The sequence below is a fragment of the Bos javanicus genome, chromosome 29, assembly GCF_032452875.1.
Source record: "Bos javanicus breed banteng chromosome 29, ARS-OSU_banteng_1.0, whole genome shotgun sequence".
Lineage (NCBI taxonomy): Eukaryota > Metazoa > Chordata > Mammalia > Artiodactyla > Bovidae > Bos > Bos javanicus.
In genome coordinates this window covers 40824035-40844051 of record NC_083896.1, presented here as the reverse complement: position 1 = coordinate 40844051, position 20017 = coordinate 40824035, and the positions used below count along the sequence as shown (strand labels likewise).

The 20017-nt window shown below is 48.2% G+C and overlaps 1 protein-coding gene across 1 annotated transcript in view; it reads right to left on the bottom strand.

Moving 5' to 3' along the window:
- Window positions 1-20017, bottom strand: part of FADS2 (fatty acid desaturase 2) — a 37202-nt gene that overhangs the window by 14736 nt on the left and 2449 nt on the right. The window contains exons 2-5 of the mRNA XM_061406600.1: window positions 10161-10271; window positions 8495-8692; window positions 8274-8375; window positions 2560-2685 (exon numbers count right to left, since the gene is read on the bottom strand). Of these exons, the coding sequence (XP_061262584.1) occupies window positions 2560-2685; window positions 8274-8375; window positions 8495-8692; window positions 10161-10271 (537 nt within the window). The remainder of the gene's footprint in view (window positions 1-2559; window positions 2686-8273; window positions 8376-8494; window positions 8693-10160; window positions 10272-20017) is intronic.

The window sequence follows — 20017 nt, the reverse complement described above, 5'->3', positions numbered from 1 at the left end:
CCTTCCAAGCAGCATGGTCCTGGCAACACTAGGAATCCAGGAACAACTGGCTTCTTCCCGAGTATGTGACAGAGGGTTTCATGGAGCTATGGTCACGGCCTTACATCAATGGCAACAGGGTGGCCAGATCCCCCAAACTTCCACTGCACCTCCCAAAAGTTGGCACTTGAGAGGCGTCCAGGGAGAGAGACGCTGGAAGGAGTTTCACAGCCACCACACAGAAAGAGACGCCTTGGCAGCATCGCTGGTGAGACTAGGTTTTATTGTCAGGAACACAGAGAGCACTTGTCAAGCCAGTCAACAGCTCTACAACACGAAGCCTCCCCAACTAGAAAGGGAAGCCTTTGTCTTTTTATCACTTAATGATAAATACATAAGTGGACTGACTCCACTTAATCAGGCCTACTATCTGGACACCTCAAAGCTAGCAAACTCATTGCAAGAAGGAAAATGCAAGCGTGTATTTTGGCAAAGAAAATCCTCGCACTTGAGAAAACTCGTGAGAGTCCCTTGGACTGCAAGATCAAATCAGTCAATCCTAAAGGAAATCAACCCTGAATATTCATCGGAAGGACTGATGATGAAGCTGAAGCTCCAATACTGATGTGAAGCCACCTGATATGAAGGGCTGACTCACTGGAAAAGACTCTGATACTGAGAAAGATTGAAGACAAAAGGAGAAGGGGGATAGCAGAGGATGAGATGGTTAGAAAGCATCACTGACTCAATGGACATGAGTCTGAGCAGACTCCGGGAGATAGTGAAGGACAGGGAAGCCTGGTGCGCTGCACTCCATGCGGTGCAAAGAGCTGGACACGACTTAACAACTGAAGAACAGCAAAAAAGTCCTTGGCCAGCCAGAGAGGCTTCACACGCCCAAAGAACCAAAGTTTGGCTAATTTCCTCTGAACTGACAATGTCACAGAAAACTTATGTTTCTCTCAAATATTCTGTTGGGCAGATATGAGACGGGAGGAGTGGGGTACCAACCAGAGTTGAGGGAAAAGTCTCCCTCCTCTTCCTCTTTGAAGCCTTGGATGCCAACACTGCTGGGAATACAACCAGTTCAAGACACTGCTCCTCATGGAGGGTAAACGTGCCTCTCTCGGCAAATGCTTATTGGGCCCCTGCTCTGTGCACAGTTTGGTCACACTTCAGATCTACATAAAAGCAAGAGGGATCTTCTAAACTTTGGTTTACGTCATCAATGTATTTCAGAAAAGTAAAGCTTCTATAACATTTTTTTTTCCACCCAGAAGCACTACTTAAAAAAAAAAAATGAGGAGCGTCTTTAAATTCTTTAAATGCATTGGGCATGGCTTTATTCAAAGACTCAGCAACACCAAATTTTCCTGTCTTAGAAACACAGCAGAGGACTGGACAGCCCCAGATGAGGCCAATGCACCTGGACTCCAGCAAAGAGGCCCACATTGGGTGAAGAAGCCAGTTGCAGGAAAACTATCTAAGTTTGGATTTTTGTTTTTAAAAAAGATATGTGTGTCTATGTTTCTTCACACACCACCTGGAAGGATTAGAGACTGTTGTCAACAGTGGTTACCAATGCTGACACCAACAGTGGTCACCAATGTCAGGGGCATGACAACTGGAGGCACAGCGGGGATGGGAGAGATGACAGGCGGCTCACTTCTCAGTCTGGTCAATTACTGTTATTATTTAAATGCTTACAACAGGTATGTCTATACTTATAATTAAAAAATCAACTAATATTAAAAACAAGGCAGGGACTTTCCTGGTGTCCAGGGATTGGGAACCCACTTGCCAATGCAAGCGACATGGGTTTGATCCCTGGTCTGAGAAGGGACCCACACGCCATGGAGCGACTGAGCCCACGTGCTGTAACTACTGAAGCCCGCGCTCTACAGCCCATGCCCACGACAAGAGAAGCCACCGCATTGAGAAGCCCTTGCACCACGGCTAGAGAGAGAGTAAGCCCTTGCACCGGAACCAGAGAAAGCCAGGGTGCACCAACAAAGACCCAACACAACCAAAAATTAAAAAAAAAAAAAAAGACTTTGCCTTCCAGTGTAGGGGGTGAAGTTTTGATTCCTGGTCCAGGAGCTAAGATTCTAGATGCTTTGTGGCCAAAAAACCAAAACATAAAAAACAGATAAAGACTTTAAAAATGGCCCACATTAAAAATATATATATTAAATTAGTTAATTACATAAATAAAATAAAGACAAGGCAGTGTGATGGAGTGGAAGGAAATGGCTCAGTTGTTAGATCCGGAGCCTCATCCTAGAACAGCCACTAAACAATGTAACCCTGACCACGTGCCCTCCTCCTGCTGAGCCTCACTTCGCATCTGTGGTGAAGCAGGTGGAACCAGACCTAACACTCTGATAAGGAGCTGCCTTCGTTATTTAACCGGGAGGCCATTCCACAGAAATTCCAGCTGGAATTACTCAGGGTGTCCAGGAAAGGTTTCTGTGTAAATATCAGACACAGATGTGTGTGTGTGACTCTGCACCCTACGGTCCCTCCCGATTACTGTGTGAGCCAAACGCTCCCGTGCCCACCCCGTCCCCTTCATCGTACCTCAATGGGCTGCCACTCGCCCAGGACAAACACGTGCAGCATGTTCACATCTGGATCCTTGTGGAAGATGTTGGGTTTGGCATGGTGCTGGAAGTGGCGATGGTTCCACCAGTTGGCAGAGGCACCCTGTCAGGGGGAGGAACAGGGATGAGCAGGGCAATCCTGGCAGTGGGGGCTGAGGGGGGGGGGGTTGCCCATGACCCGCACATCTTGGGACCAGTTCCTAGAAGGTGCAATACTCAGGTCCCAAAAGTCAGAAATTGACTCTGCCAATGCTGAGTCCAGAGTGCTGGGCAGCCCCTCGGCCAGGACTTCTGCATGGAGCCAGCTTACTCCACCCTTCCAGGCCTGTCTCCCTGATCATAAGACGGTGCTGGTGATGGACGGAGAAGCAAGTGCTTCAGCACACGTGGGGGGCCTCAGGTGTCTGCCAGTCCCAGGGGTGAGGCTAACACCCCTCATCCTCTGCTTGTCTCTCATCTGCGCCTGTTGTGCAGAGGGGAACACTTCCATTTGGGGAACAGTAAGAAGTGGTCCTTACCACACGGACCCAGCACTGCACCCTTAGGTATGTGTACCCAAAAGAAATGAAAACACGGCCACACAAAAACCTGTACACAAACATTCCCAGCAGCATTATTTAAAATAACCAAAAAGGCGCAAACAACCCAAAGGTCCATGCACTGAAGAGTGGATACACACTGTGGCAGATCCAAATGCAATCTTGTTTGGCCACGCCTTAAAAAGGTGTGACGCACTGACACACCACAACATGGATGGACCTGGAAAGGACGATGCTAAGTGAAAGAAACAGCCTCAAAGCAGTCTATTCACAATGTCCTGCGATTCCATTTTTCTAATATCCAGCATTGGGGAAATCCTTGGACAGAAAGATGAGTGGTTACCCAGTTCCAGGGTTGGGATGAGGGGTTTGGAAGTGATGGCTAAGTGGTGTGGGGTTTCTTTTGGGGGTGGTAAAGATGTTCTGAAACGGATTGTGATGGAGGGTGCACAAATCTGTGAATATACTACAAGTCATTGATTTGCACATGTAAATGGGCAAACTGTAGAGCTTGTAAATTAGATCAAGAAAGCTTAAAAAAAAAAAAAAATGAAGACCACAAACGGCTCCTGCTCTCAGAGGGCCCAGAGAGTAGCTGGCAAGAGACAGCCCCACAGCCAGATGTGCCACTGCACTGAGAGGTGACCGCTGAGTCATGTGGGTGAGTCACACCATATCCAAAATGCTTGGGGGAGCTTAATAAACAATCACCAGCACAAGCAGGTAAGCACTTTCTGGTTCTAACAGGCAAATGATAATCCCAGGGAATTCCCTGGCAGTCCAGGGATTAGAGTTCCAAGCTTTCACTGCCGAGGGCCTAGCTTCAGTCCCTGGTCAGGGAACTAAGATCCCACAAGCCACACAATGTGGCCAAAAATAACAAAAAATTGCAATAAAAGTCATAATAAAATTATGACTCTAGGAGACAAGAAGCATTACGTGAGTATTTCTTTCAAGGCCATGAATTTCTGTCTCACCAGCTCCAACTCCGGACATATTTTGAGGGCATGTCCCTCCATGGAGTCACCCAGGCATACAAAGAAGGAAACAAAACTCTGACTCGTCAGCATGAGGGTTTCACGGGTGAACAGCTGCTGGATCAATCAATGCTTTGGCCTAGGGTCTGGCCATCTACAAAAAGGCCTAATTGCAAAAACAAACATTTTACTTGGAAGATGTTTGGGTACAAACACAGTCTCCGGACCCTAAGGGCCGTGGGTGGGAAAAGCTCTGAGCAGCTGTGGCCTTTGCAATGACCTCAGGTCCCTGGGCCTCCAAACCCAACAGAGCAAAAATAAAAAATAACAGCAAATGAGAGTTTAGAGGATTGGGAAATGAGATGATACATTGGTCTTTCTAGCCAAAAGGAGCCAAGGTCCTAGGAAAAGCACAATGGAGTCCCTGGCACAAAGGAATTAAGGAGCAAGGTATGTGAAACATGAGGTTTAGAATACACCACCCAAGAGATGTTTGTTGAATGAGTAACTGGAGGAAAGAAAGATGGGCTGTGAGCACCATGAGGATGCGATGTGGCAAGGTGGGGCCACCCCCGAACTTGGCATGGGGTGTAATGATGAAATAGTTTTTGATGGTGCTCTTCTCTGCTGATTCTCTTCCGTTCTTCTTCACTAGGCCCAACTTTACATACCATTCCTGGGACAGGGCAGCCCTGCCTGCCTTGGAGCCATGATTCAAAGATGCCTGTCCTAGGGATGGAGCAGGGAAGGAGGCCAGCCATTGTCTACCAAGGGAGAGTAGGGCCTCCCTCCACACTGGGGTAGGGGGGCCCCACTCCACATGGGTAGGGGGCCTCACTCCACACTGAGGGGGGCTTCACCCCACAATGGAGTTAGGGGGGTCTCCACTCCACACGGGGGTTGGGGGGTCTCACTCCACACTGGGATACGCTGACGGAGCTGTAAAAGTTTTGGGAGGCCACTCAGAAGGTCTGCCCTTGGGCAGCATATTGGGTAGGAGGGGGCAGACAGAGCAAGGGTCCCTTTTCTGACAGAGGCCGGGTGACGGCCTTGGGGGAAGGGGAGAGTGGGCTGTCACAGAAGCAGAGAGAAAGCCTCCTTGGCGCCAGCAGTGCTGGGCAGAGCCATAGTAGAGCCTCATTAACAATATTTTCAAAAATCTATCACCCTTTTGCTCATCTTGTTTTGAAATGAGAGAATTGCCGAGTTTGACAATCTCTCTCAACCAAGTGACAGTCAAGTAATTTTTAATTAAACTGAAGTAAAATACTAATAAATTTGGTTTCAGTATAAATAATAAATTTAAACTTCATCTTGGGACTTTTTATATACCACCTTTCCAAATTTTAAGTAGCTTTCAACTACTTTCAACTACTTTAATGTTCTGGTGAACGAAATTCAACCAGTTAAAAAAAAAGAGAGAGCAAACACATAAAAACATGTACATAAGATACAAGTTGTCCTTCGGTTTCATATTCCAATATGTCTCAAAGTCCTAATATTTATTTAAAATGTTGGTATTTTGTTGCTTGTGGATTTTTTTTTTTTTTTTGCATTAATTTTACTTAAAAAAAAATTGCATGGCAGCCTGGATAGGAGGGGAACTTTGGGGAAGAATGGATATATGTATATGTATGGCTGAGTCCCTTTGCTGTCCACCTGAAACTATCACAACATTGTTAGTCAGCTTATACCCCAAAATAAAATTTAAAAGCTTTTAAAATATTGCATTAAAATGCTACTTATTTCACTCCTGATTCTTTTTGTCATCGCTTAAATTTTGGGTTCCTGGCACACACTTGTGTGCTCACTTGCCTCACCCTAGTCCCAGCCCTGGTGGCCCCAGATAAGGCTGAAGAAAGACTCTGGGTTCCAAATATTTCCATCTCCAGGTGCAGTCTAGATGGTGCCAGGCCTAGCGGTTTGCATTTCACCCTGAGTGCAATGCCAAACAGAGGCTCACCCTCACAGAACCATGTCTGTACAAGGTTAACCCCGGGAAGAAATGGCCACCGGAAGTGACATGGGAAGAAATGGCCACCGGAAGTGACATGGGAAGAAATGGCCACCGGAAGTGACATGGGAAGAAATGGCCACCGGAAGTGATGGGGACCAAAGGAAAAGGCATAGTGGGGAGGTGGAGGGCTCACCCGGGGAATCCCACGGGCAGCATGGGCTGGCATTAAGAAGCGGGCCCCAGCATCCTGAAGCTCCCGGCACCTCGTTCAGTGCCCTCAGTGGGCTGAGCTAAGACATCCGAGTTGGTGGGGTCCTTGAAGATCTTCCCCAGTCAGTTCCTTTCTGTGCCAGCAAAGGGACCAGAGGAACAGCTGGACCTACAGGCTTGTCTGCAGCCATGTGCCCACCACGTGCCAGAGCGACGCTGTGAAAGCTGGGATGCTCCTCGCTCTGGGGCAGCCCGGACTGAGCTGCCCAGTTGTGCCACTGGCTTGGACACAGCATGGGCACAGCTAGCAGGAAGCTGGAAGCCATCAACAGAACCCAGGGCCTTGACCTCCTACAGCCTCCCAGCCCGAGTACCCTGTCACTCCAGATTTCACAAATCAACGTTCTAAAAGAAGGCCAGTCCCCTGTCCTGACCTCATCTTCTGACACAAGAGCTGTGTCCCAGAGCCCTTCAAGGACACACGGACATCAGGAGGGACAGGCCCTCCCGGCTCCCACTCAGAATCTGGAAACAGGACAAAGGCCATCTTTGTTAAGTGTGTAGGGATAACCTGGGTCTGGAGTGAAACGTTACTTCCAACACCGAGGAGGGTTTTCTCCAACAGAAAAGGGCACAAAATGAAACAAAGCGCTCTACTATGTGCATCCTTCACCCCTGAAATTCTGGAAAGAAACCAGGTTCTCAGACAGCTCCAGGCTCAGGGCCAGGCAAACTGCTTGCTAAGGAACTGGTTACCAGTTCAGTGGTAATTCACTCCCAACCAGATCAAGAGCCGACAAGTGGAAGACTGGATATTGTCGGGTTGCAGGGGTTGACATTTTAATCCAGACACGTAGCTCTTCCCAAGCCAAGGTAGGGAGGGATGGGAGTCTTTGCAGCTAGATGCTGCTGGGGTAGGGCTGGGCAGGAGGATGAGAATCTGTTTCGAAGGGAGACTTGGCAAGGACTTATTTCCAAAACCAAAGAGATAACACCTATCACATAAGCATGAGATCGCTGGCAAGTCCAGTTCGTCTTTGTACAAACTTGCCAAGCTACAAGGCTGTTGCAGGTGGGCCTCCTGATCTGTAGGGCGATGAGACAGCTACCTGCCCTTCGGGGTTTTACACAACTCTTGCCCTTTGGCTCAGTACACTGTTTGAAGTCCCTTATCTAAAGACTTAAGAGAAACACGATGTCTCAGATATAAAACATCATCTGATGGAGGAAGCATACCGATGTATTAAGAGAAATTGTTTCTTCAGGTGCAAGCTATTATATACGGAATGAATAAACAGCAAGGACCTACTGTGTAGCACAGGGAACTGTATTCATTATCCATAATGGAAAAGGATATGAAAAAGGAATGAAGGAATGCATATATGCTTGCATGCTAAGTTGCTTCAGTCATGCCCGACTCTTTGCGACTCTATAGACTGTAGTCTGCCAGGCTTCTCCCTCTGTCCATGAGATTCTCCACGCAAGAATGCTGGGTTGCCTTTTCCTTCTTCAGGGGATCTTTCTGAACCAGGGATCGAACCCTCCTCTCTTATATCTCTTGCATTGGCAGGCGGATTCTTTACCACTAGTGCCACCAGGGAAGCCCACCAAGGAAGCCCACATATAACTAAATCACTTTGCTGTACAGCAGAGATTAACAGAACATTGTAAACCAACTCTGCTTTAATTAAAAAAAAAAAAAAGGGAGCGAGAGAGACTGCTTCTTTACTGGCCCCAAATTGAAAGGAATTTATCAGTAAGTCCTTAGGTAAGGAACAAATGTAATCAACTAAGAAGTACGTGCCTGTTTTCACAACCACTACCCTGGTTTTATGTGTCTAGTGTGGTTAGGAGACAGGCCTTGGAAGCTCAGAGAAGCAGAGGATTAGCAGGTCCTACAGCTCAGCCAGGACACTGACCGGAGAGGCGACCTGCTCCGAGGGAAGCGAGATGGCACTGTGCCCACCACTAACTGATGGAATGGATGCCCAGGGTGGCCGACATTTACCTTTAAGTGACCGATGACGAACTTGTGGACGATGTGGTTCCACATGGACTTCTTGTAAACAGAGAGGTGGCCGTAATCGTGTTGCAGCCATCCAGCCTGGACCTGGGGAGAGAGGGCCATGGAGGCTTTCAGAGCGTTGGCACCTAGGCACCAGGCCTCTGCCAGCTGGGGGAGGCAGGGGGCAGGGGCTTCAAGTGACAGGTGAGGGTGTCACGCCTCACCTGAGAGGTAGCAAGGACGAAGGCCGTAATGATGGTTGGAATCCAGCCGTTGCCAAAGTAGAAGAGAGTGAACCAGGCGATGCTCTCCATGGCGATGATGTGGGCCAGGTGGAGAAGGAAGAAGAGCTGGTTACTCTTGAACAGGTTCATGTCCTCAGCGGTCTTCCTCAGGGCCCGGAAGTCCTCAGTGATCTGGGACTGTTGAGCCAGAGCACGAGGAAGGAGTCAACCGCCCAGCTGCTCCAGGGGGTACCAATCCACACACCCAAGGTCCGGAGGAGCCCAGCTGCTATGCACTAAAACGGCTGCTGTTGCTATGCACCTACCTGGACCTGGCACAGCCTTGGAACTGTGTGTTTGTCTACAGCCAGTTCAGTGCAAAGAAAGGATTTCACTCAAAATGCTGTCCATTCCGTGTAGCAGCATTATTCAAAATAGGCCAAAGACAGAAACAACCCAAATTCTATTAATGGGCTGAATAAAATGTGGTGCTTACATACAATGGAATATTACACAGCCTTCAAAAGGGAGGGAAATGATGACACATGCTGCTAATGAGCAAACCCTGAAGTCATTAAGCTAAGTGAAACTGAGCCAGACATGAAGAGACAAATACTTATGAGTCCCCTTCTATGAGGAACCTAGAAGAGATTCTTCAATAGAAAGAATAGTGTTTACCAGGAGCTGTTGGGAGGGACAGATGGGTAGTTAATGTTTAATTGAAACAGAATCTCAGTGTGGGGTGATGACAAAGTTCTACAGACAGATGGTGGTGATGGTTGCACAACAATGTGAATGTACTCAAAGCCGCTGAACTGTGTATTTCCAGACAGTTAAAATGGGGGATTCCCTGGTTGCCTAGTGGTTGGGAGTCCACCCTTTCACAGTTAAGGGCCTTGATTCAATCTCTGGTAAAGGAAGTGAGATCCTTGCAAGCTGCCCAGCATAGCCAAAATAAAATAAATATTTTATTTAAGAAAGGTTAAAATGGTAAATTTTGTTATGTCTAATTTATACCTTTTTTTTTTTTTTTTAAGCTTAGGGACTTCCCTGGTGGTCCACTGGTTAAGACCATGCTTCTACTGCTGGGGATGTGGGTTCGATCCCTGGTAAGAGAACCTAAGATCCCACATGTGGTGTGGCCAAACACATGAACTAAATTAAATGATTAAAAAGCTTATGTTTTCCACTACCTGACATGTACCCTTTGTTCTGAACACTCTATCAGACAGGAGAGGGATCAGTGCGCTGGCACATGGGGGGCAGAGTCAAGGGTGGGTCTGGGAAAGAGGGTATCACTGGGAGAAAGAGGGAAGCTAGGAGGCAGGGGCAGGGCATGAGAGGGAAGAAAGTCCAGATATAAGGGCAAGCGACTGGGCAAGAGGGAAACCCTCTGTGTCCAGCCTGGCACCACTGAGGCCCCACAGGTAGAGAGGCTAGGAATGAATTACTCCAAGGGCGGGGGTGGGGGGCAAACCCAAGCTGGCACAGGAGGAGGCGGGCTCACCAGGGCCAGGGGAGTCCTCCCTGACCTCAGGTGACGAGCAATGGTTCTCCCTGGACAGGCACAAAGGCTCCTACCCAGCACCCTACACTCACCATTTTGGGGTGATCCCCCCCTCCACCACTCCAGCCTTCCCCTCCTTCCTCATCCGGTCAGACTCACATTCTTGCCGCGGTCCTGGCTGGGCTCCTCAGGGGCCAGCTCGCCAATTAACAGGGGCTTCATGAACTTGCGCACAAAATCAAGGTTGCGGTGGAAGGCCAGGAAGGCGTCCTGGAGAGCAGGGGGCAGGTGGTGAATACAAAGACCTCTACTGCGGCTCCGGCCAGCACCTCCACCCCAGGGAGGGCAGGGCTTGCCAGCAGAAGCTCTGTGCCACTAGGACCCCAGGACACCAAACGGGGCATCCGTGATCCGACCCCAAGTGTTCTCTGAGCCTCCTCCTGGCAGGTCCCTTGGCACCGGATTCCCATGGAGATGCCACTTGGAGCTGCACCCTGATGAGGGGCCGCTGAGCTCGCCAAGGATGTTTACCAAAAAACGTGCCCCTCCAGGGATGCGGGCTGGGCAGGGCTGGGAACCAAATTCTCCGAGGGCTACTCTGCCAGCTGCCTGGTTCCTGGCAAACTACGCCACCCACCACGCGGTGCACACAGCTGTCAATAAAGAACAAGCCTGGAGCCTAGCACAGGCATGCAAAATGTGCTCAGATGATGCTATACCCAAAACAAATACATGATTACATAAACGCACTGGTGGGAGGAGGTCTTTCATATTTTGAAAAGGTATGAAAATTATTATGAAGATTATTAAAGCTTTTTTATGCAGATCTCTAAACTGTTATGGAGAAGGCAATGGCAACCCACTCCAGTACTCTTGCCTGGAAAATCCCATGGACGGAGGAGCCTGGTAGGCTGCAGTCCATGGGGTCGCTGAGGGTCGGACATGACTGAGCGACTTCACTTTCACTTTTCACTTTCATACATGGGAGAAGGAAATGGCAACCCACTTCAGTGTTCTTGCCTGGAGAATCCCAGGGACAGAGGAGCCTGGTGGGCTGCCGTCTATGGGGTCGCACAGAGTTGGACACGATTGAAGCGACTTAGCAGCAGCAGCAGCAGCTAAACTGTTATGTGTTAAGCCTGTGGCATCAGGCCTTGCTTTATCTGCAAACTTTCCAAACTCTCATATTGCTGCATTGCTTTTAAAATTAAAACAATGAATGCTGTGCCTTTTAACGTTTTTTTCCAACTATTAAGCAATGTGGATAATTTTGGCAAATTCACAAAATGTACAGAAGAAGAGGAAAATAATACCACTCAGAGAATGACCACCACTGCTAATATATCAGGATATTTTTTCCCAGTTTTTTTCCTATACATATTATGTATGTTACGTAAAACAAATATAGCATTTCTTTTAGAGATGAGCTGACAGTAGAGTCCCCCACCCCCATGGTGGGCAGTGATAAACCATGTCCACCTTGCATCAAACTAAGCTTCAAGGTGCACCTGAAATTAACAGAATACTGTGTGTGCCCGCATAGTCGGTACGTCACGTCTGACTCTGTTCGACCCCAGGGACTAGAGCCCACCAGACTCCTCTGTCCGTGGGATTCTCCAGGCAAGAATGCTGGAGTGAGTTGCCATGCCTTCCTCCAGGGGATCTTCCTGACCAGGGATCAAACCCATGTCTCCTTCATCTCGTGCATCTCCTACAGTGGCAGGCAGATTATTTACCACTGAGCCACCTGGGAAGCCAACATAATACTGGACATCAACTATATTTCAACTTAAAATTTTAAAAAAATCAAGTCTTGAGACTTCGCTTGGAGAGAAGAACAGATCAAATGACACCATGAGAAACAATTGGAAAAATCAATGTCGTTGTAGAAAAGTGAGGATGTCTCTGTGTGTGTAGGAGGTGTGGGGGAGGAGGGGCCCTAGATTAAGAGAGACAGAAAAAGATATAACAAAAGAGTATAAAAACTGCAGTATTTGATTTGAAAGGCTCCTGTTTGGGGTGGGGGGAACCCAGCAGTTCTCCAAGACATTCTGGGGTGGAATGAGAAATTTTGAATATGGACAAGATATCTGGTCATGTTAAAAGAATCACTATTGAATTTCCCTGAAGGTCCAGAGGTTAAGAATACGCCTGCCAGTGCAGGGGATATGGGTTTGATCCCTGGCCTGGGAAGATTTCATATGTTGCCGGGCAACTAAGCCCACAGGCCCTAGAGTTTGCTCTGCAAAAGAAACCACTGTAATGAGAAGCCCACACCTCGAAACTAGAGAAAAGCTGGCAAGCAGCAACAAAGACCCAGCACAGTCATAAATAAATATATTAAAAATTAATAAAGAATCAGTATTAATTTTCTTAAATGTAACCAAAGTATTGCGATTATGTTACAGAATGTCCCTGTTCTTAGAGGATGCTGAAATGGCATAATAATGATGCAGTTTATTTTCATATTATTTTCATATAATTCAGCAAAAAACATGCATATATGCATAAAGAGGAATATGAATATGGCAAAATGTTGAGATTAGTGAATCTTGGTTAAGGATACACAAGTGTTTAATTCTTTCAAGTTTTCTGTATATTTGGAAATTTTCAAAACTTAAGAAAAAACAAGGAAGAAATGAGGAAGATGCTGACAATTCATAAAAGTGTGTTCAGCCCCCCTGCCCAAGTATCTCACAAGGGTGATTGCCAATATTCGTCTGTTTCCTGGCATCAAGCCCTTTTGCCTGGTCTTTATTCTATTTGTGTCTAGAACAGACTGACAAAGCAACACTTTGTGCAGAGGAAAACTGGGCCTGGAGTCTTTTAAAAATGTCTGCACCCTGACCTTGCTCAATCAAAAGGGATGGCAGCAGAGGATCAGAGCAAGTACCTCTTCAGAGAAGAGATGGGTTGCTATTGTAGGGGCCCAGATCAGGCAGCGAGGAGCTTGGGGTCTGCTCTGGGCCAGCAGCCACCTCTGCCCCACCCCCGCCTCCATCTCCTCTGCATGTGAGGACCCTCCCGCCCCACGGTTCCGAGGGCCTGAGAAAGGGCTCATCAGGAGCCCCCAGAGGCCTTGGTGGTAAGGCCGTGAGTGTGTGGGAGTGCTAAGTCGCTTCAGTTGCGTCCGACTCTTTGCGACCCCATGGACTGCAGCCCACTAGGCTCCTCTGTCCATGGAATTCTCCAGGCAAGAATACTGGAGTGGGTTGCCATGCCCTCCTCCAGGGATCTTCTCAACCCTGGGATCGAACCTGCATCCCGGGCAGCTCCTGCACTGCAGGCAGATGCTTTACCCCTGAGACACCGGGAAGCCGGCCTGCAGTGAGCACAGCCTTCCAAAGTCAGAGCTGAGAAAGACCCTGTCACTGCTTCACCTCAAATGACACCACAGCTTTTGAGAAGCAAAGGGGAAGTTCTCGGTATGGCAGTTTCCTGACGAACAACGGCTGATAATAATGAAACAATCTCTACTCTGCCAAGCCATCGCCTCTTACCCAGCACCCACTGCCTCCCCCGACCAGGTCCAGGTCACATCTCCCAGCCTCGGCTGAGGAACCTGGAGGAGCAGATAAGACTCCTGTCCTGACCGAGGCCACCCCTGGGCCATCTCTAGAGGCCAAGGGAGAGGAAGGACCACAACGTGCCAGGTGGGGAGAAAGGAAAGTGGTCTCCCTTACCTCCCTGAAGCCTGAAGCCCCACTTTACAGATCAAGGCACTGGAGCCTGGGAAGGTGACATTCAAGTGGCAGTTGTTGTTTAGTCGCTCAGTCGCGTCTGATCCTTTTGCGACCCCGTAGACTGCAGCCTCACAGGCTCCTGTGTCCATGGGATTCCCTAGGCAAGAATACTGGAGTGGGTTGCCATTTCCTCCTCCAGGCAGTCTTCCTGACCCAAGGACCGAACCTGGATCTCCTGCGTTGCAGGCAGATTCTTAACCATCTGAGCCACCAGGGAAGCCCTGTTCATACAAAGGCCTCGATCAGCATGAGCTTCTTCCTCCTGAAAGTTGCCTTTTTGTGTGTCCCCTTGCAAGTGTCACAGGTGCGCCTCACAAGGTTGCAGGGGGCTCCCAGCAGCTGCTCGGTTAAAGCATCTGGCTCACACAAGGTAGGCCAAGGGGCAAGGTAGTACAGGCCAATCCACGTGTTGACTTTGGAACAAGAACTGAAAACAAGCTTTATCCTCATCTGACAGGGAGACTGGAACCAAAGACTTTCCAGGAAGGCCAGGGACGAAGGTGAAGGGGAGGGAGTGGCCAGTGGTTGTGTGGCAGACTTACCCCCAGGAGGGTAGATGTGTGTATTAGATGCTAGGGAGGTTACGTTGTAGATAAAGGACAAAAACACCCAGATTCCCAAATGAAAGACCTTCACCAGTTCCTGCTTCCACCATCTCCCGTTTCCCATGTCAGCCCTTTCTGCATGAAGAGATCCTCCCTGTCCAGCCACCATGTGCTGAGCAGAACTCACAGCTCCTCCTGCACTGACCACCAGGTGTCACGTCTTATTTCTGGCTGTGTCCACCTCTGCGGCGTGCTGTGTGTGTGTGCTCAGTGGTGTCCAGCTCTTTGCAAGACTATAGATTGTAGTCCGCCAGGCTCTTCTTCTGTCCATGGGATTTTTCCAGGCAAGAATACTGGAGTGCGTTGCCATTTCCTACTCCAGGGGATCTTCCAGACTCAGATCTCGAACCTGCGTCTCTCACGTCTCCTGCACTGGCTGGTGAATTCTGGGAAGCCTCCCACCTCTGCAGAGCAAGGTGAATCTCTAATCCAGCTTCCCACTTCTGGGCGCATGGCCAGGGACTGGGGAAGCTCAGGAGAAGCAAACTCAGGGCAGACAACACTGCCAGCAGTGGCCCTAGGCACAAGGATTCTGCAGAACAAGGGATTACAGAGGGAGATGCAGAGGAGGGACCCTTTGTTCTCAGCTGGATCCAAGGATGCTGACTTCCTTTCCACAGTGGGGAGATTTAAGCAGGATGAGGGCAGGGTGGGAAGCCCCTGTACCATGTCCCCTCCAAGGGAAAGAAGCAATGGAGGCTGGGGTGGGGGGCCCCACCCCGCAGTGTTCTGTGGCCAGAGGGCTCCTGACGAGAGGGTCCCTGCTGATGCCAGGCACAGGCAACCCAGGCATGAAGGGATTACAGCAAGGGAACACATCTCAGTAAAATGCTGAACATATCAGCAATGCTAGGGCTGGGTACCAGACCTCCCAGAGGCTACAGCCAGCAGGAAGTGGACTGCTCCCACAAAGATCTAGCTGAGGGGGTGGAGCTGTCTTCAAGAGGCACAGACACCAGAGGGATTTCATATAAATATCTTTTACCTTTGGCAACAAAGAGGTCACCAAGTTTCCTCTGCTTCCTGCTTCTTCTTTTCTGGTTTACTGAACTCCCTACTATGCGGACTGGTTCCAAATTGGGAAAGGAGTACGTAAAGGCTGTATGTTGTCACCTTGCTTATTCAACTTACATGCAGAGTACATCATATGAAATGCCGGGCTGGATGAAGCACAAGCTAGAATCAAGACTTACTGGGAGAAATATCAATAACCTCAGATATGCAGATGACACCACTCTTATTCAAAAAGCAAAGAGAACTAAAGAGCCTCTTGATGAAAGTGAAAGAGCAAATAGATGGGGAAACAATGGAAAGAGTGACAGACTTTATTTTCTTGGGCTCCAAAATCACTGCAGATGGTGACTGCAGCCATGGAATGAAAAGACACTTGCTCCTTGGAAGGAAAGCTATGGCAAACCTAGTGGTAGTAGTAGTGTAGTGAAAGTCACGCAGCCGTGTCCGACTCTTTGCGATCCTATGGACTGTACAGTCCATGGAATTCTCTAAGCCAGAATACTGGAGTGGGTAGCCTTTCCCTTCTCCAGGGGATCTTCCCAACCCAGGGATTGAACCCAGGTCTCCCACATTGCAGGCGGATTCTTTTTACCAACTGAGCCATGAGGGAAGCCCATGACAAACCTAGACAGCATATTAAAAAGCAGATACATTATTTTACCGACAAAGGTCCGTATAGTCAAAGCTATGGTTTTTCCAGTAATGGGGGATGGATGTGAGAGTTGGACCATAAGGAAAACTGAGAGCCGAAGAATTGATGCTTTTGAACTGTGGTGTTGGAGAAGACTCTTGAGAGTCCCTTGGACAGCAAGGAGATCACACCAGTCAATCCTAAAGAAAATCAGTTTTGAATATTCATTGGAATGAATATTCATTGGAAGGACTGATGCTGAAGCTGAAACTCCAATACTTTGGCTACCTGATGCAAAGAACCGACTCATTGGAAAAGACCCTGATGCTGGGAAAGGTTAAAGGGAGGAGGAGACAAGATGACAGAGGATGAGATGGTTGTGTAACAGGAGGGAAAGGGGCAGGGCACAACTTTTAAAAGAATGACACAGCCCAAGGACACAACATAAACCAATTAGAATCAAATGGGACCAAAGTGGCAGACAAGACTAGATCTTAATCCTCAATTAACAAGTGAAATGACACACCCAGAGGTGCCATGACAGTTCCACAGCACTGTTAAAAGACCAAGGAGTGGGCAGTGGTCCAAATCCTGGAAATCTCCAGCCCTTCCCGCAAAATAGCTGGAATAATCCTCCCACTCATTAGCATATGAAATTACCCAGCCTATAAAAACTAACCACATCAAATTTTGCGGCCGCATTCGCCCTCTGTGATGGCCCACACTCTGTGGAGTGTGGTGTGTGTCTTTGGAGTGTGCTTCTCTCTATATCTGAATAAATCCACTTCTTACCTATCACTTTCTCTCTCACCGAATTCTTTCCGTGATGAGACATCAAGAACCTAAGCTTCATTATGTCCTGAAACCAGGTACCATGGGTTTTGGCTGTTTCAAGTCCCAAGCAGGGTTTTGGCTGGTTTCGAGTCCCAGCCATGTGGGTTCAAGTCCCAATCTGAGGTAAATGGTTTCAGTTGGATGGTATCACCAACTCGTTGGACATGAGTTTGAGCAAGCTCTGGGAGTTGGTGATGGACAGGGAAGCCTGGTGTGCTGCAGTCCATGGGTTGCAAAGAGTAGGACACAACTGAGTGACTGAACTGAACTATTATGCATGCTGGGAACCTATATACCCATGTGCAGGAGGCTAAGGGTCCCACAGTAATGACCCTGCACACCAGTAGAGTGTTCTGAAATTTAAAGAGTGACTCACCCACAGCCAATGTAAGCCTGATAATAAATAGCCTTCCCATTTCATAGACCTGGAAAGTGAAGTTCAGGGTTAAGTGCCTTGCCTAGGATTCCTAAAGCTAGGACTCAAACTCAGGTCCTCTGCCTTTCAAACCTGCAGCATCCTGACTTGAGGAGGCCAGAGATTCATTCCATTTTCAAGCTGTCGCCTTTTCCCAAGAACAGCTTAGGAGAAATGAAAAGAGGAATGAATCTTGACCTCTTCTCACCTTCCCTGGGTTCCCAGAGGCGATGGATGCAGACAGGGCAGGAAGTCACTGTGACAATGCACAGAGGTGGGGCAGCTGGGGTCTAGAGGTAAAAGTTCCACATTCAAGTCTCCGTTTGAAAGGAGAGAAGTAAATCCAGCAGGTGCACTCACTACCTTTTAGATATTCACCTTTGTGCCCAGGACCAACTTGGGGCTACAGAGATGCTGGGGAAAATGTGTGATGAGTAACTGTAAGAGCATGCTTAGTTGTGTCTGATTCTTTACCCCATGGACTGCAGCCCACCAGCTTCCTCTGTCCATGGGATTTTCCAAGCAAGAATACTGGAGTGGGTTGCATTTCCTCCTCCAGGGGCATCTTCCTGACCTGGGGACTGAACTCGCATCTTCTGCATTGCAGGCAGATTCTTCACCTGCTGAGCCATCAGGGAAGCCCGAAAATGTATGATGAGTCTTTGTTAAACATGAAAAGTTCTGGATGGAGGGTGGGAAGGAGGTTTGAGATGAATTAAGAGTTTGGGATTAACACATACACACTACTATATATAAAATAGATAAACAACGAGAGCATTACTGTATAGCACAGGGAACTATATGCGATATCTTGTAATAGACTCTGAAAAACAGTCTGAAATCTGTATGTATGTATATAACTGAATCACTTTGCTGTACATTTGAAACTGACACAACACTGTAAATTAACTATACTTCAATAGGGGAAAAAAAAAAAAAAGTTCTGCAGCGGTGGACTCTGCCTCTGAAAGAGGAAAGACACCCTGGGACACAGGCAAGGGCTCCCTTTGCCCACAGCAAGACAAAGACTGGAAAAGAGCCAGAGGACTAGAAGGGAAGAAACCCAAGGTGAAAACAGGAAGGAGTAGAGGAGGCGGGAAGGGAAGATGGGCTAGGAGGTCTCCCTGATGGTAGATCCTGATAGTGGTCTGAGTGCTGCCAAGAGGCGCTTCCCTGGTGGCTCAGATGGTAAAGCGACTGTCTGCAATGCGGGAGACCTGGGTTTGATCCCTGGGTTGGGAAGATCCCCTGGAGAAGGAAATGGGAGCCCACTCCAGTACTCTTGCCTGGAAAATCCCATGGGCAGAGGAGCCTGGTAGGCTGCAGTCCATGGGGTTTCAAAGAGTCGGACACGACTGAGCGACTTCACTTTGCCAAGAGGGGCTTCCCAGGTGGTGCTAGTGGTAAAGAACTCGCCTCTCAGTGCAGGAGATGTTAAGAGATATGGGTTTGATCCCCAGGTTGGAAAGATCTCCTAGAGAAGGGCATGGCAACCCACTCCAGTATCCTTGCCTGGAGAATTCCACGGACAGAGGAGTCTGAGAAGCTCCATACGGTCACAAAGAGTCAGACACGACTGAAGCGACTTAGCAGGTACGCTGCCAAGATAGCAAGGTTTTTAAACCCAGCATCAATGAGAGCTACTCACTACAGGCCTGATCTGTACAATTGTGCCTTGTGAGCTGTAAAAATTTAGTTTCATTTTTTACGCTTGAAAGCAGAAGGACCAAATGACAACTGCTTGTTCTTGCTCTTCGGTAACAGGAAAATCCCCTGTTGAGGCCCCAGATTATCTGGCTTCCTTGACTGCCAGCCTCCGGTGAGGATTCTACTGCATCTAGATTGGCTCAGAACAGTGCATTTGAGTGCTCCCAGGAAGCTGACCTCTATCTACCCATCAACCCTTCCCAAACTTTACAAGACTGTAAATACTCTCACTGCCCCCACTCTGAGGAAGTCCATGCCCAAGAGCAAAGCCACTTGTTCAACAGCCAGAAAGTAGTCTCTCCATTCCCAGCCTGTTCCCGTGTCCCTGGAGTCCCCTCTCCAGAGACACCAGACTTCCTGTGTGGTCTTTTTCAATTGTGGTCCCAAGCAAAAGAGAGATGGGGAGGGAGAGAGAGAGATGGGGAGAGAGAGAGAGAGAGAGAAAATCCAGTTGCTCACTCCACCATTATTCAACAAGATTAATGCATTTCATGCCCCAAAAGTTTTATCTCACAAGGCAGTAAGCTCTGGGCATAGCGATTCTGTGTTTTGCTACACCAAATAGACCTGGCATAGATTTTAAAAAGTTTCCTCCAAATTCCTCTTTGTTTACTTTACATTCCAGCTGTTACATAATCCTCACTCTTACACTCACTTCTCTGATAACGTAATATGTTAGAACCTTGTCTGTAGTCTATTACAAGTTAATCACTAAAGGGATGTTTGCCTATAAACTTAAATTATACATAATGGCTCATTTCTGGGAAACTGCTTCCCAGGTAATGAACATTGAGCTAAAATATTAATACCTTTGTTTAGTTCCCAGAAAACCTCCTGACCAAACCTGTGAATGACTGCAGGGAGGAAGACACTAACACATCCCCTCACGAGGCTAATGGAAACCAGAAGTGTTCGACTTTACTCCTTCCCCTTTAAGTATAAAAGGATCCTGAATTCTAACTCAGGCAAGATGGGTCTTTGGGGCAGGAGCCCACTCTCTTCTCAGTTTGGTGGCCTTAGGTATAAAGTTCTTATTCCTTGCCACAACAACTGTCTCTTGACTACTG